The sequence below is a fragment of the Scleropages formosus genome, chromosome 4 (genome assembly GCF_900964775.1).
Source record: "Scleropages formosus chromosome 4, fSclFor1.1, whole genome shotgun sequence".
NCBI lineage: Eukaryota > Metazoa > Chordata > Actinopteri > Osteoglossiformes > Osteoglossidae > Scleropages > Scleropages formosus.
Window position 1 is genome coordinate 2,475,269 of NC_041809.1, and position 14,123 is coordinate 2,489,391.

General features: G+C 46.3%; 2 protein-coding genes across 3 annotated transcripts; both read left to right on the forward strand.

The window, feature by feature from the left end:
- Positions 1–812: 812 nt before the first annotated feature.
- pkz (protein kinase containing Z-DNA binding domains) lies at positions 813–10,118 on the forward strand. 2 transcript variants are annotated; one of them, XM_018740251.1, is made up of 11 exons: positions 813–892; positions 1,721–2,051; positions 2,564–2,614; positions 6,305–6,424; positions 6,636–6,773; positions 6,892–7,023; positions 7,170–7,371; positions 7,816–7,956; positions 8,514–8,615; positions 8,702–8,764; positions 9,755–10,118. In XM_018740251.1, the coding sequence occupies exons 2-11, from the start codon at positions 1,786–1,788 to the stop codon at positions 9,875–9,877; spliced, it is 1,338 nt and encodes a 445-aa protein (XP_018595767.1). In that variant the 5' UTR covers positions 813–892; positions 1,721–1,785; the 3' UTR covers positions 9,878–10,118. The 2 variants fall into 2 exon arrangements, with proteins under 2 accessions (XP_018595767.1, XP_018595766.1); XM_018740250.1 differs by having other exon boundaries at positions 814–892; positions 2,561–2,614.
- A 994-nt stretch (positions 10,119–11,112) lies between these two features.
- Positions 11,113–13,900, forward strand: LOC108927145 (microtubule-associated proteins 1A/1B light chain 3C-like). The gene is made up of 4 exons (XM_018740252.1): positions 11,113–11,232; positions 11,326–11,381; positions 11,485–11,591; positions 11,979–13,900. Exons 1-4 carry the CDS (start codon positions 11,184–11,186, stop codon positions 12,154–12,156), a joined length of 390 nt encoding a protein of 129 aa, XP_018595768.1. The 5' UTR covers positions 11,113–11,183; the 3' UTR covers positions 12,157–13,900.
- Positions 13,901–14,123: the final 223 nt, after the last annotated feature.

Below are 14,123 nucleotides of genomic sequence, written 5' to 3' on the forward strand. Positions count from 1 at the left end.
GGAACAATATTTAGTGTGCGACTTCCTGAAATTCAATGTATTCAATTCCTGATGTAACACTAATATCATAGAGCAAATCAAAAGAGGTTCAGGCTTTTACAAATGGAAAGGAGGTACGCAGTAATATATGACATTCCGTCATTTAAAGAATTTAAGTAAATTATTCCTAAATCTTTTTTTTTTTTTAATGTTCAGTGCATTTTGGATTACAGTAGTTGAACGTCTACTAATTTTCAGCCCTCAAGTTGATGAGAAACAAACAAACAAACAAAGCCCCAGCCCGGCTCTGCTTGTACCACAATGATGTGAAGGTAAATCACGGGTGTTCATTTTTATTCATGATGAAAAACAGACGAGCACAGTACTAGTAAAATTCATAATCGGAAAATATGGAGTGAAACGTCTCTCCCACGTGCAGGTTGTGGATCAGTAACACGTACTATTATATCCGGCGCGTGTCCCACGTACTCAGTACTGTAAGGTACTGTATGTATCATGCCCAGATTTGGAAGTAACGAGTACAGTACCGAACCGAACGGGGTTTACAGAACAACAAAACGAGAGGAAGATTAACACGATTAACCTTAATTAACGTGATCACACCGTAGTGAGAAGGCGAAGCGTCGGCCGTTATTCAAAGCCCGTCACGGACACGTTCGCCTCGTCGTGGTCGTAAGTTCTGTCTTCTGTGTGGAAACCGGCTGAGCGCCTCGGGTTACACGATGGCGTCGCGCGCTAAAGTTAAAAAAAAAAAATAATAAAGGGTTTCCGCCGGCCGGAGCTGCCTTTCGTGGCGCGAGGGGCGGAGCGCGAGAAGATACCGAAAGCGATCGGTTCCGCGAAATCGAAACTCCGGGCGAAGCGGCTCCACTCGCGGACTCGACGGGACGAGGTGAGCAGCTCTCCGCCTTCGTTCGCAGACACCAGGCCGTTTTTAGGGCTAATTCTCGCGAATTGGCAATATTATCGCCTCAGAAACGGAGTATTTCGCCGGTCGGTCCGCTTCAAGTTCAAATAAATAGTGAAGTACAGTACTACTGTAAAGATTTTCTTTCTGACTCGATCGCCTCAGGTTCACAAAACGAGATTTCCTGTTATTATTTGTCTCACACGTGATTTACTCCGTGTCACATTTGCACACTAAGCCGAAGTAAGTACACTAAGTTTGCCAGGTAAACGCTCATAGTTTAGTGCTTTATAATCTAAGGGTTCTGCATTGGAATCCCACCTCCTGCTAGTACTCTGGATCATGGTACTTACCCTGAACTGATCATGCAGTAAAAATTACCTGGCTGTATAGTAAATCACTATTTACACAATTAATATTGTAGTTGCCTTGGTTAAAAGCTGATGCTAAATAGATGTTAATAATTGTTGAAAGATAAGGTAATAGAGGTCAAGAGGTAGCAGGTAGTGTATTAGTGCCAAAAGCTTAATAGAGTATTGGTATTATTTGTATGGTGGACCAGTCCAGGATTTGTAATATCACACAATATTTAATAGGCTCAATAAGACCATTTAGGAAACTTTACACCAGTATTTGACAAATGACACAAATTATGGAGGAAATAAATAAAATGTAGCACATAAAGGGAGGACCCAGTTTGGACCCCCGTTGTAGAGTCTGACAGGTAGTTTGTAGCCCAGGAGAAACCATTTCTGTGACACAACCTGTTTTAAAACGTGCAGTTAACTTTGTTTTGTGTGTTATCTTCCATAGATAAAGTGCAGTTTTAACCTCAAACCCCTGAGCATTACAGAGGAGAGAACACAACGAGCAGGAGTATGGAAGACAAAATAATAGAGGTTTTACGTCGTGCTGGGACTCCGGTTATGACACTGGACATAGCCAAGGCAGTGGGTCTGAATACCAAAAAGGATGTGAACAGCACCCTGTATGGGTTGAGGGACAGAGGTGTGGTGCGTCGGACAGATTCAAATCCCCCTAAGTGGAGCTTAGTGAGTCCAAAGGAACAAGAGGCACCGGGGAGGTCTGGGAAGATGTGGAAGCGTACCGATGAAGGAGCGGAGGAAGATGCACGGGACTGCAGGTACAGAAAAAGCACCTATTATCCATCCATCCTCAGCAACCGCTTGTCCCAAGGGGGTCGCGGCGAGCCAGAGCAACCCGGGAGCGTAAGGCCGAAGGGGGAGGGGGACACACCCAGGATGAGGCGCCAGTCTGTCGCAAGGCACCCCAAACAGGGCTCGAATCCCAGACCTGCCACACAGTGAGCACCAGCTGAACTTGCTGTACCACCACGCCCCCATAGCACCAGTTATTTATTTACTTATTTATTTTGTAAGGGGGGGGGTGAGCCTGCATAATTGGTGACAACATTGTAGGTTGTCACAGGTGACAAAATCACCACAGATCTAAATTATAACTGTCTTTGAGGTCTTCAAGCAACAACTAGTGCCGCATTAACAAAAATTCATGCATGTTGTTACGAAAAATATTTCATGTTTGCATTTTGAGTGCCATCCTTTGTGTATTCTATTGTCCCTCTTCCGGCTCTTAAAATAATACAATTTCTTTTACAATTTTTAAAAATTGAAGCAGAAAGCCATCTAACACAGCAGACACCGCCAACTCCAGCCGAGGGGGCCTCAGGTAAGACACACTTTCCACATTCCCTTCCATACTCTACTAGTCTATACTCTGCTCTTGAACTTTTAAGTACAAATTACATTACATTTATCCATTTACCCAACAGTTTTCTCCAAAGCAACTTACAGTGTTAAGGTTACAATTATTTACCCATTTATACAGCTGAGTAATTTTACTGCAGCAATTTAGGGTAAATACCTTGCTCAAGGATATTACAGCCAGAGGTGAGGCTCAAACCTGTGACCTTTGGGTCCAACGGCAGTACCTCTAACGACTATGCATAATAATAATAATAATAATACACACACACACACATTTTCAGAACCGCTTGTCCCATACGGGGTCACGGGGAACCGGAGCCTACCCGGCAACACAGGGCGTAAGGCCGGAGGGGGAAGGGGACACACCCAGGACAGGACGCCAGTCCACCGCAAGGCACCCCAAGCGGGACTTGAACCCCAGACCCATCGAAGAGCAGGACTGTGGTCCAACCCACTGCGCCACCGCACCCCCTATAATAATAATAATAATAATAATAATAATAATAATAATAACAACAACAACATTCCTGGATCAGGGCCTTGTTGTGGCAAAAGGGCTTGAGTGATCTACAGATCTCCAGAGCTATATCGTCTGGAGCAGTATGCTCCTGGTAGGGCCTCCCAAGGCGCACAGGTCTGGAGTGAAGATCCAGACTAACACAATCCAAAAATCCCCATGAAAGGGATTAAAAGTACAACCTGTACCCTGCCCAGACCTACCCCTGGAGCCAGGCCTGGGGGTGGTGTTCCTGGGCGAGTGCCTGGTGGCCAGGCAGCCCATGTAACCTGGCCAGGCTCAGCTCGAAAAGGCAACGTGGGGGGGTCATGTGGGCCCACTACTGGCAAGGTCCAACATGGGGGTTGGGTGCATTGCCTTTCAGGCAGCAGGAGGGGCGGCAGGGTGGCGCATGGTGTCGCGTACCCTTGTAGCACAAATTGGCTCTTGGCACGTAGAATGTCACCTCACTGGAGGGGAAGGAGCCGGAACTGGTGCAGGAGGTTGAGAGATACCAGCTAGATGTAGTTGGGCTCACCTCCACTCACAGTGTTGGCTCTGGAACCAAACTCCTCAATAGGGGGTGGTCTCTCTCCTACTCAGGAGTTGCACAGGGTGAGAGGCGCCGGGCGGGTGTGGGGATACAAACAAGCCCCCGACTGGCTGCCATACAGTTGGAGTTGGGCCGGTGGGCATGAGGGTCACCTCAATGCAACTTAAGGTCCCAGAGAGGAAAACTCTGACTGTTGTGTGTGCTTATGCACCAAACAGCAGTTCAGAGTATTCAACCTTTTTGGAGAGAGTTGGTGGAATTCTGGACAGGGCCTCACCTGCAGACTCCATGGTCCTGCTGGGAGACTGCAATGCTCACATTGGCAATGACTGGGAAATCTGGAGGGGGGTGATTGGGAAGAACAGCTTGCCCAATTGAGACCCGAATAGTGAAATGTTATTGGACTTCAGTGCTAGTCATGGTTTGTCCATAACAAACACCATGTTCGAACACAAGGATGCTTATAAGTATACTTGGTACCAGAGCTACTTAGAGCAGAGGTCAATGATTGACTTTGTAGTCATTTCATCTGACTTGAGGCCACATGTTCTGGACACTCGGGTGAAGAAAGGTGCTGAACTGTCAACCGATCACCATCTGGTGGTGAGCTGGATCAGATGGTGGGGAAAACTGATGGACAGACCTGGTAGACCCAAGCATATAGTGAGGATGTGCTGGGAACGACTGTCGGAGTACCCTGTCTGGAATTATTTTAACTCCCACCTCCATGACAACTTCTCTCAGGTCCTGGAGGAGGTAGGAAACATGGAGTCTGAATGGACCCTGTTCAAAACCTCCACTGTGGACGCAGCCAGTCGCAGCTGTGGCCCAAAGCTTGTGGGTGCCAGTCATGGCAGCAACCCAGGAACCCACTGGTGAACACCAGTGGTGAGGGAAGCCATCAAGCTAAAAAAGGAGGCCTTTAGGGCCTAGTTGGCTCTGAGGACTCCTGACTCAGCAGATAGGTACCGGCAGGCAAAAAGGTGGCAGCGGCTGCTGTTGCAGAATCAAAATCCGGAGTGTGGTAGGAGTTTGGAGAAGCCATGGAAAATGACTTTCGGTTGGCCTCAAAGAGGTTCTGGAGAACCATCTGGCGGCTCAGGAGGGGTTGGAGGAGCTTCGCTCAAGCTGTGCTCAGCAAAGGTGGAGAGACTCTGACTTTATTTGATTGTCGGGAGGTGGAAGAAGCTCTTTGAAGAACTCCTAAACCCGAGAGATATGCCTCCCTTACAGGAGTCAGGGCCAGAGGCTTCTGGGGTATCAGAGTCCAATTCCCTGGTGGAAGATGCTGAGGTAGTTGGAAAGCTCCACAGTGGCAAAGCGCTGGGAGTGGATGAGATTTGCCTGGAACTGCTTAAGGCCCTGGATGTTGTGGGGCTGTTCTGGCTGACACGCCTCTGCAATGTTGTAGGGACCTCAGGGACAGTGCCTTTGGATTGGCAAACTGGGGTGGTGGTCCCAGCTTTAAGAAAGGGGACTGGAGAGTTTGTACCAACTATTGGGTATCACACTTCTCAGCCTCCCTGGGAAAGTTTATGACAGGGTGCTGGAAATGAGGCTCCGGCGGATAGTTAAACCTCGAATTGAAGAGGAACAAGGCGGACTCTGTCCTGGCCATGGAACAGTGGACCAGCTTTTCACCCTTTCATGGATAATTGAGGGGGCATTGGAATTTGCTAATCCAGTCTACATGTGTTTTGTGGACTTGGAGAAGGCCTACGACCATGTTCCCCAAGATATTCTGTGGGAGGTGCTTTGGGAGTATGAGGTGCCAGGGCCACTACTGTGGGCCATTTAGTCTCTGTACACACGGAGCGAGAGGTGTGTCCGCATACTCGGCATTAAGTCAAGCCCATCAAATGTGGGTGTTGGACTCTGCCAAGATTGTGATTTGTCTCCACTCCTGTTTGTGGTCTTCATGGACAGGATATCAAGGTGAAGTTGAGGCCAGGAGGAGTAGAGTAGAACCACTACTCTTCCACATTGAGAGGAGCCAGTTGAGGTGGTTTGCCCTAGGCGCCTCCCTTTGGAGGTATACCAGGCATGGCCAACTGGGATGAGGCCCTGAGGTTGGCCCAGGACCTGCTAGAGAGATTATATCTCCCAGTTGGCCTGGGAGCAGCTGGGGATGCCCCGGGTTGAGCTGGAGGAAGTTGTGAGAGACAAGGACGTCTGGGCTTCTCTGCTCTCCCTATTGCCACCACAACCCTAGCTGGACAAACGGTCTGGAAAATGGATGGATGATAATAATAATAATAATAATAATAATAATAATAATAGCAACACTAGAAAAGGTGTATGTTTATGATGGTTAGAGCCATCACCTTGCAAATGAAGGAAATGGATTAATCTTTGCAAAAATAGCTTAGTGTTCAAACCTCACACTGTAAGTTGCCTTGAACAGAGGTATTAGTCTAATAAGAATAATTTCTTATGAGGATAAATGCTTCCTGAAGGCACAAAACCCATCAACCCATTCAGTCATGAAAGCCAAAACAGGATGCACTTCTCTGATCTTTTTGTCCAACTGCATAGCCTGTGCTTGCACCTGTCACCGTACTTTGTTTTAGTTAACATTTTTGTTTACAATTTTTGGTGTTTAGAGGTCTTGAGGAATTTGACATTGAAGAAGACTTTGATGAAGGAGGTTACGGGTGGATATTTAAAGCAAGACACAAAGTTGATCGTAAATGTTATGCAGTGAAGATTGTCAAGTATGACGGGTGAGCAATTAGTCTTTCTATTTTATCCAGTTAATATAGAATCATTTTAGAAATTTCCACTTTACATTGTATGCAGCTGAGTCAAATCAGAAAACTACAGAACCTTCTGCAAGTTCACTTCAGGTTACTTTTCATCCAATGAGAACTTGTTGTTAAAGTCTCACTTACTAAATATATTCCACTGTCTGAAGCAGTTTTGATTCCTTTCCAGTGAAAAAGAAAAACGAGAAGTGGAAGCACTGGCAGCTCTTCAGCACTCCAGCATTGTGCGATATTACACATCCTGGATTGGTCCACCATACAAATGCAATAACACCAATACTCCTTCAAAAGGCTCGTTGCTCCAAAAGTACGGTTATACATTCTGGTGCTCTTCCAGTTCTACACATTGTTATTAAATTCTGCATTGTGTGAATCAACAACATTCTCTGTTTTACCTTTAGTTCCTTATGCCTAATTTCTTACAGTTGCAGCACAGAAAGTTCTGGAGGTGTGGTATTTGAACAGGGAGGCTGTTCATTCCCTTCTGCAGCCAGCTGTACTGCTGAATCCAGAGAAGAAGAGGAGTTAGAATCATGGAGTCAGACTTCCAGCTCAGAGTAAGATCAGCTGTCTCCACACTTCTTCTGTCTGACGCTGTCAGATCCATCACATATCAGCAATGAGGACTCAGCTTTGTGTGTCTTACAGTGACCTGACTGGACGTCCTTTTTTATCTGTGTTTACTTGTGTGTGTGTGTGGTAGCATGTCTACAAAGCAGATGATAGCCACTGCCAAAAGGTGCCTTTACATTCAGATGGAGTTCTGTGAGGGGGGATCCCTGGATCAGTGGCTCCTTGACAAAGGTAAAGAAAGGAGCAAAGGGGAGGCCACGGAAATATTCCAACAAATCGTCAAAGGAGTGGAGTATATACATTCCAGTGGTCACATTCACAGAGACTTGAAGGTGGGCACAACATGTATATTTTATACAATACAGTATACAATTTATTCTTATGTAACAGTCTACCTTGAATAGTCAGGGTGGATTCACAGGGTTACTGTCTTATACTATAGTATTATAATGCTAAATAATATGCTATTATGTAAGATATAATATGATCATTAAAGATGTCCTTCATAATGATGAAGTGGCTGTCTGGCAATAGAGAAGAAAACAAAAATGAAAGACTGACACTAAACTAGAGAGAATATAGCTTTGGGGGGCAGTCAACTGGCACACAAGTCGGAGGGACCTAGGCTGGCTGTCTATATTTATGAATAACTATTATCCATATCCTATACTTCACGACAGAGCCCCTGAAGTGTATCCCCAGAACCAGGCTCGAGAAGTCCTGTATGACTATGTATGATGCCATCTTCATGGGCTTTTTCTTTTTCTTTATTGCAGCCACAAAATATACTGTTTGCAGCTGATGGAAGAATTAAGATTGGCGACTTCGGCCTTGTGACAACGATAGGTGACAAAAACATAAGCCCTGTGGAAAGGACGAAAGAAAAAGGAACCAAGTCCTACATGAGCCCTGAGCAGGTAACGAATGCAGTATTAAGTTTCCGTATCGCTACCCTTTAGATTGTAATCATCTGCCAAATTAATAAATACAGATGTACTTGTTGTTGAATTAATGCACAGTGTAACTAATGGCCGTTGGGTCCAGTAATATTCTCAGCTGTGTCCAGGAAGACTTAAAGGTCCATTAGTAGAGGTTTTAGGGCAGTTAGCGCTCGACTCTTTAGTTGGCTATCTGACAGCTGAAAAAAGATCCGTAGCCATTTTCTAAGATAATGGATGGACACTTTACTTATGGGTTAATCACAGTTTTTTTTTTACCGTTTTTGTTAAAACCCTTTTAAAGGCAAAGGGTTTTAAAGTCCCAGGTTTTATTCTTATTCTTTTATTGTTTTAACCTCCTTTATTGTTTTCATTGTCTGTGTTTGGAAAGACAAGTTTATGTGCATTTCACTGAAAAATCTTGATCATTTCAGTGATGAGAAAGAGATTAATGAAGTGTCAAAGTTTGGATTAATATAAAAAAAATCCTATAGCCAATGACCACAAACATCTAACTTGGAAACTCATGGTGGCAGGAAAACCAGAGTACCTACGACGAAAAGACAGACATTTTCCCTTTGGGACTGATTTTCTTTGAGCTCCTCTGGACAATGGGCACAATGGCGGAAAAGAACAAGGCAAGTGCACTACTGTTAGCAATATGTAAATTAAGATGTAAATTAAGTAGTCTGTTTTTAATGCTGCGCTGTGTTTAATGCTGCAGATTTGGAAAGAACTGCGTAGTAGGAGCTTCCCCGTCGAGTTCCGTGAGAAGTATGCTTTTGAGGTGGGTGTTAGTTCTAAACTGGTCATCTTTAACTGTCTGCAGATCTCTCCAGATTATTTACTGTTTCTTTTCAATGTACTTTCAAGCATTTTAGAGGCATTTCTGTAATTCTAGCTTTGTTACTTAAAAAAAAAAATACAGAAAAAATCTGTGGAAATCATGGCGTGGCCAGTGCTAGACTGATTCCTCACAGATCCTGGGCTGTGGGTTCACATCCTTCAGAGTCTGTGGCGTTTGCCTTTTTATTGCTTTAGCTGATTCTTCTCTCCAAAGCAACAAAAAATGTTAAATTGCTTGCAATTATTTACCCATTTATACAGTAGGGAATTTTACTGGAGCAATTTAGGCTAAGTAATTTGCTCAAGGGTACTACAGCTGGAGGTGGGATTTGAAGTGGCAACCTTTAGATCCAAAGGCAGTAGCTCTAACCCTTATAGCACCAGCTGCTGAAAAGATGCGTTTCCGGAGAACTGGTTACTCTAAATTACACTCAGTTTGTGTGAATGTGTGTGTAATTGTCCTTTCCTTCCTCTACTTCTGGGATAAACTCTGGGCCACCATGGACTGGAAAAATGGTTATTGAGTGATATGAATATAGGGGGGTGCGGTGGCGCAGTGGGTTGGACCAGGTCCTGCTCTCCAGTGGGTCTGGGGTTCGAGTCCCGCTTGGGGTGCCTTGCGATGGACTGGCGTCCCGTCCTGGGTGTGTCCCCTCCCCCTCCGGCCTTATGCCCTGTGTTGCCGGGTAGGCTCCGGTCCCCCGCGACCCCATATGGGATGAGCGGCTCTGAAAATGTGTGTGTGTGTGTGTGTGTGTGTGATATGAATATAAAAATGTTAATATAAAATACAATGCAAATAAAGTCTCTCCATTATGAGACTAACGTTTACAGGCGCTGCGCTTTATTAATGTTATAGTAAATACATATTAAACATGTGTTCACTGAACTCACTTGTTTGACTCTCTCTTCATTGCCCTGTTCACATCAGCACAAACTCATCTATGATATGCTCTCGCTTGAGCCCGAAGACAGGCCAGGAGCTTCTGACATTAAGGAACGGCTCCACGCCCTGATGGACCACGTTTCTTCCCCAAAGCAGAGGACCGTTTGACTGATGGATGTCCGTGGTTCTCACGTGTCCCTCTGCTCCGGTCCTTGAGTGCCACCAATTTCAGGAAGAATACAGTGTAATATTATAAATACGTTATGGTCTGGTCACACATCTCACAGCAGGAGATACTTTTTTGTCTCCTTTTTACAGAGTTATTCTGATTTTGTCATGTCCGTGTTGTAGCTCTAGCAAAATAAATGGGTAAAATAATTGTAACCAGGGGGTGCGGTGGCACAGTGGGTTGGACTGGGTCTTGCTCTCTGGTGGGTCTGGGGTTAAAGTCCCGCTTGGGGTGCCTTATGATGGACTGGCATTCCGTCCTGGGTGTGTCCCCTCCCCCTCCAGCCTTGCGATCTGTGTTGCTGGGTTAGGCTCCAGCTCACCGTGGCCCCGTATGGGACAAGCGGTTTCAGACAGACAATAACTGTAACCTTGACATTGTAAGTTACTTTGGAGAAAAGTGTCAGCTAAATGTAAATATGTGGTGATGGTAGGGGTGCTTTGCAGATCACTCCTTCCTGGGATTTTTAATGTAAAATTGTCACCAAGTTGCAATTCTCGAGAAGAAAGAACAAATCTGTTAAGTGCAGTGCAGCTCTGAGAGCGCACTTAAAACCTACAAAATTGTTATTTTCCTTCTAAAATATGCTACCATTTTAGATTTCTTCCAATGGGAGTAAAAGGGAGTATTTTAGGAAAATTAACTGTATGACACATACCTTGCCAAACTGTTATTTCATGTGCTGTTGAACCTCTATCTGCATGTGTAGCTTTATTTACCATTGGGTTTAAACTCCAGTGTGCTGGGGTACAAATAAGGTAATAGTGGTACTCATGGCATTGTTATTATTATTATTGAGCAATTTACTGTATTGCACAGCCCAACTGAAAAGTGCAAATGGGGAATGTTTAAAAAATTAAAATAATAAAGGATAATCACTCCATGCTACTTGTTTATGTTAATGAACTGCCAACAACACACACACACACACACACACACACACACACACACACACACACACTGAACCTGACAGTGCACCAGCAGCTCAAATTATCACGTGTAAGTACAGTATAAAGGCTTTACGACATGTGACGTCACGGCTTGCGCGCGACATTTAAAGGCCTTTCTCTGTTTGCAAGAGCAGCCCATGGCGTCTTCCGCTGTATTTATTATTTATGACACGCTGCAGCCACGCGGCGCTTTAATCTCACTTCGATTACGTCACAGTCGAAGGCTATTTAACCGCCACGTGGAGCAGCCGTCCGGCGCCAGGCCGCCCCTCCCACGAGCAGGTCCCGGGTCAGCATGGAGCGCACCGAGCGACCCCGACCCTTCAAAGAGAGGAAGAGCTTCGGTAAGAAACCGATCCTCGTGCAGCTGTCAAGTTAAAGTAGAGCCATTTAAAACAATGCGCGCGCGTCGCCTCTAACGTGCACGTGTCCCGCAGCGCAAAGGAAGCAGGAAGTGGACGTGATCCGCGAGAAGTTCCCCGGCAAGGTCCCGGTAGGGCTGCCTTTCCGTACACGCTATTGAGCGCCTCCTACAGGCCGCGGCCGCAGGGTTTCTGTCGCTCGGTTCCTGAGCCGAACCTGCGCCCGCCTTCCAGGTGATCCTCGAGCGGTACCGGCGGGAGAAGTATCTGCCGCTGCTGGAGAAAACCAAGTTTTTGGTCCCGGAAGAGCTGACCATGACCCAGTTCGTGGGTGTGGTGAGGTGGGTCCGCTTCACGTGACCCCAGCCGCGCGGCGGAGGGGGCGTGGCCAGCTGGCTTGGACTACTAGTCTAATGCTTCATGGTGTAAACTGGGGGTGTGGCACAGGTTACTGCAAGAAACTGATAATATTCAACATATTGTATATTAAGTTCTATTGAAGTACACACTGCATTTAGCTGGGAAATGGATTTGTCCACTGTACTTTATTCCAATTATTTCATTCAACAGGTCTTTGTTATTCGTGTCCCTTGAACCTGTTCACAAGAGTGATTGTGGCCCTCTGCTTTTCTTTTTTTTTTTTTTTAAATTTATTTTTTTTGTTTACTCCTGGTGTGAACTTGGCCCAAACCTGTTGTGACTTTAAATACTGTGTGACCTCCTTAAAGAAACCGCCTGTGCCTGACGCCCCGACACGCGTTCTACATCCTCATCAACAACCGCGGCATCGCCAGCATGTCCCTCACCATGGGCGAGGTGTACAGAGAGCACCAGGACGCGGACGGCTTCCTCTACATGACCTACGCGTCTCAGGAAGCGTTTGGGTCTCGTGTGGCCTCACCATGACCATGCCTTTTAACCGCAGTGATGCGCACCTCCAGGGTGTCTCCAGTATTTAATCAGACTGTGATTTCAGCATTTTCAGGTTTTTTTAATGGTAAAAGACAAAATAAATAAAATGTTTTAATATTTTAACATGTTTCTCAACCCAGCTGACAGCATATTGTGGGGATTAGGATGCTGTTATAGTTTTACTGCGGGTCACATGGGTAAACTTTAGCAGCAGCTCTTCCACAGGTTCAGGTGTCTGTTGTAGGGTGATGCTGTGAATTGATTCTGAAGCAAAGGATCTTCTCCATTTCAGTTTGGCCTGCAGCTCGTCAGCCGAGTCTTCTGCGGGAGGCCAGTTGCACAGGTTCAATTTACTCGTTAGTTAATACACCCCGCCTGTGTGGGTGGGCGTGGCCTCTGTTAAATGGAAATTTTACTATACAGCCGCACGAGGGCGCTGTTGCACTGCGTAAAAATTGAGCGGCGCAAAACCCCCGATTCATAAACCAGGAATTCATGGTTTTTTGCAAGACACTGATTGTGTCTTGCAAAATGATCAGTTCCTCATTCACACTTCACTGTCCTTAACTAGAAAGTTGATCCAAACTCGTTTAAATGTCATACCTACAACATAACTGCTTCCTGTGTTATAACCATGTCTCATGCAATGAGGGTAGGTGATGCATGTGAATCTGTGTCCTAATGATGGTGTGGATCCTGTCCAGGGTATGTCACATGCCCTCTGCTTCCAGCATAGGCTCTGCACCACCACATCCCCCTCACTGGGCTATTGTTTACTGGTGGGTTGACCTGGTTTGGGTCCTGGAAATGGGTCATAGAGCTGACATGTACACAGGAACTGTCATGGGGGTGGGGGGCGGATTGCTGTTGAGGGAGAGTCATCCCAGCAGGCTGTGTGAGCAGCTGTTGAGTGGCTTCGGGGCCTATTCTGCACATCTCCTGGCAGGTTGGCATGGGCCTGGGGACGGTGTGACATTTAAGCGCTGTGCCGTGTGTGCGCACGCGCGCAGAAAGTGCAGCCAACTCTTGAAGAGAACGTGCCGACGGAGTGGGGTCCCCGTTGCTGACTGAATCGGATGACCAATGGTCCGATTTCTCCGGGTTCCGGGACAGACGAACCTCAGGTCTCTGGCCTAATTACACATTTGTTTTTCTGACACTTGTCTCCAATATGATTGTGTTGTTACTTGCACTGATTTACGCATTTGTGCTGCAGGATAATTTTTGCTGGCTCAGTTCAAAGTACCTCAAGGAAGGCTACTGTAGCAATAAGTGGGATTTGAACCTACAACTGTCAGATCCAAAGGTTGCAGCTGCACCCACTATGCTGTCTTCTAGCCCATTTTTGTTAACCCGCCCCTAGCATCAGTCAGGCCTGTGAAGAGAAACCCCCCACAGAAGCTCTAGCCACTGATAAACAAATACAGTCACCTCTGTCAAGGAGGTGGGGAGGCTGCTGCTGACATTGAAATGAGTCCTCTGAGTGTCCCTGCTAGGATACGGTCCTAAGCGTGAGGAGTTGGGTCATAGTGGGGCCTCCGGTGCTGTTTGCAGGAGCAATCGGTGGAAACACGATAGAACACAGCGTGCCGCTACCCCCCAGGTGGACGTGTGGTCTGCGCCCACCGGGGACGGACAGCGTAGTACAGCAGGGTGGAGGCTGTCCATCCCGAAGACCCGCGCAGTGATTAGTATTGATTCACTCGCTCAATTCCATTGGAAACTCATTTTTTAATTGACTTCTGGTGCCACTTCATTTGTCATTAATATTTATGTGGTTTAGTTTATTAAAGGCACTCAGTGCGGGCCGAGTTTCTCTGCTCTAGAGGGGTCCCGAAGAGGGTGGTGGTCAGCAGTGGGACATCCTTGGTTGGACAGAGCCTGCCAGGATCTGCGAACAGCAGAGGCAAATGGGGTGCGAGAAGTGGTGCTGCGGGAGTGGGATGGGTTTCAGTCTCTTT

Coding starts and splice junctions, on each gene's coding strand:
- LOC108927145 (XM_018740252.1), top strand. CDS start 11,184: ATGGAGCGCACCGAGCGACCCCGACCCTTCAAAGAGAGGAAGAGCTTC. Junction 11,233..11,325: donor CAAAGAGAGGAAGAGCTTCG/GTAAGAAACCGA, acceptor CGTGTCCCGCAG/CGCAAAGGAAGCAGGAAGTG. Junction 11,382..11,484: donor AGTTCCCCGGCAAGGTCCCG/GTAGGGCTGCCT, acceptor CCCGCCTTCCAG/GTGATCCTCGAGCGGTACCG.
- pkz (XM_018740250.1), top strand. CDS start 1,786: ATGGAAGACAAAATAATAGAGGTTTTACGTCGTGCTGGGACTCCGGTT. Junction 6,425..6,635: donor AAGATTGTCAAGTATGACGG/GTGAGCAATTAG, acceptor ATTCCTTTCCAG/TGAAAAAGAAAAACGAGAAG. Junction 7,024..7,169: donor AGTCAGACTTCCAGCTCAGA/GTAAGATCAGCT, acceptor TGTGTGTGGTAG/CATGTCTACAAAGCAGATGA.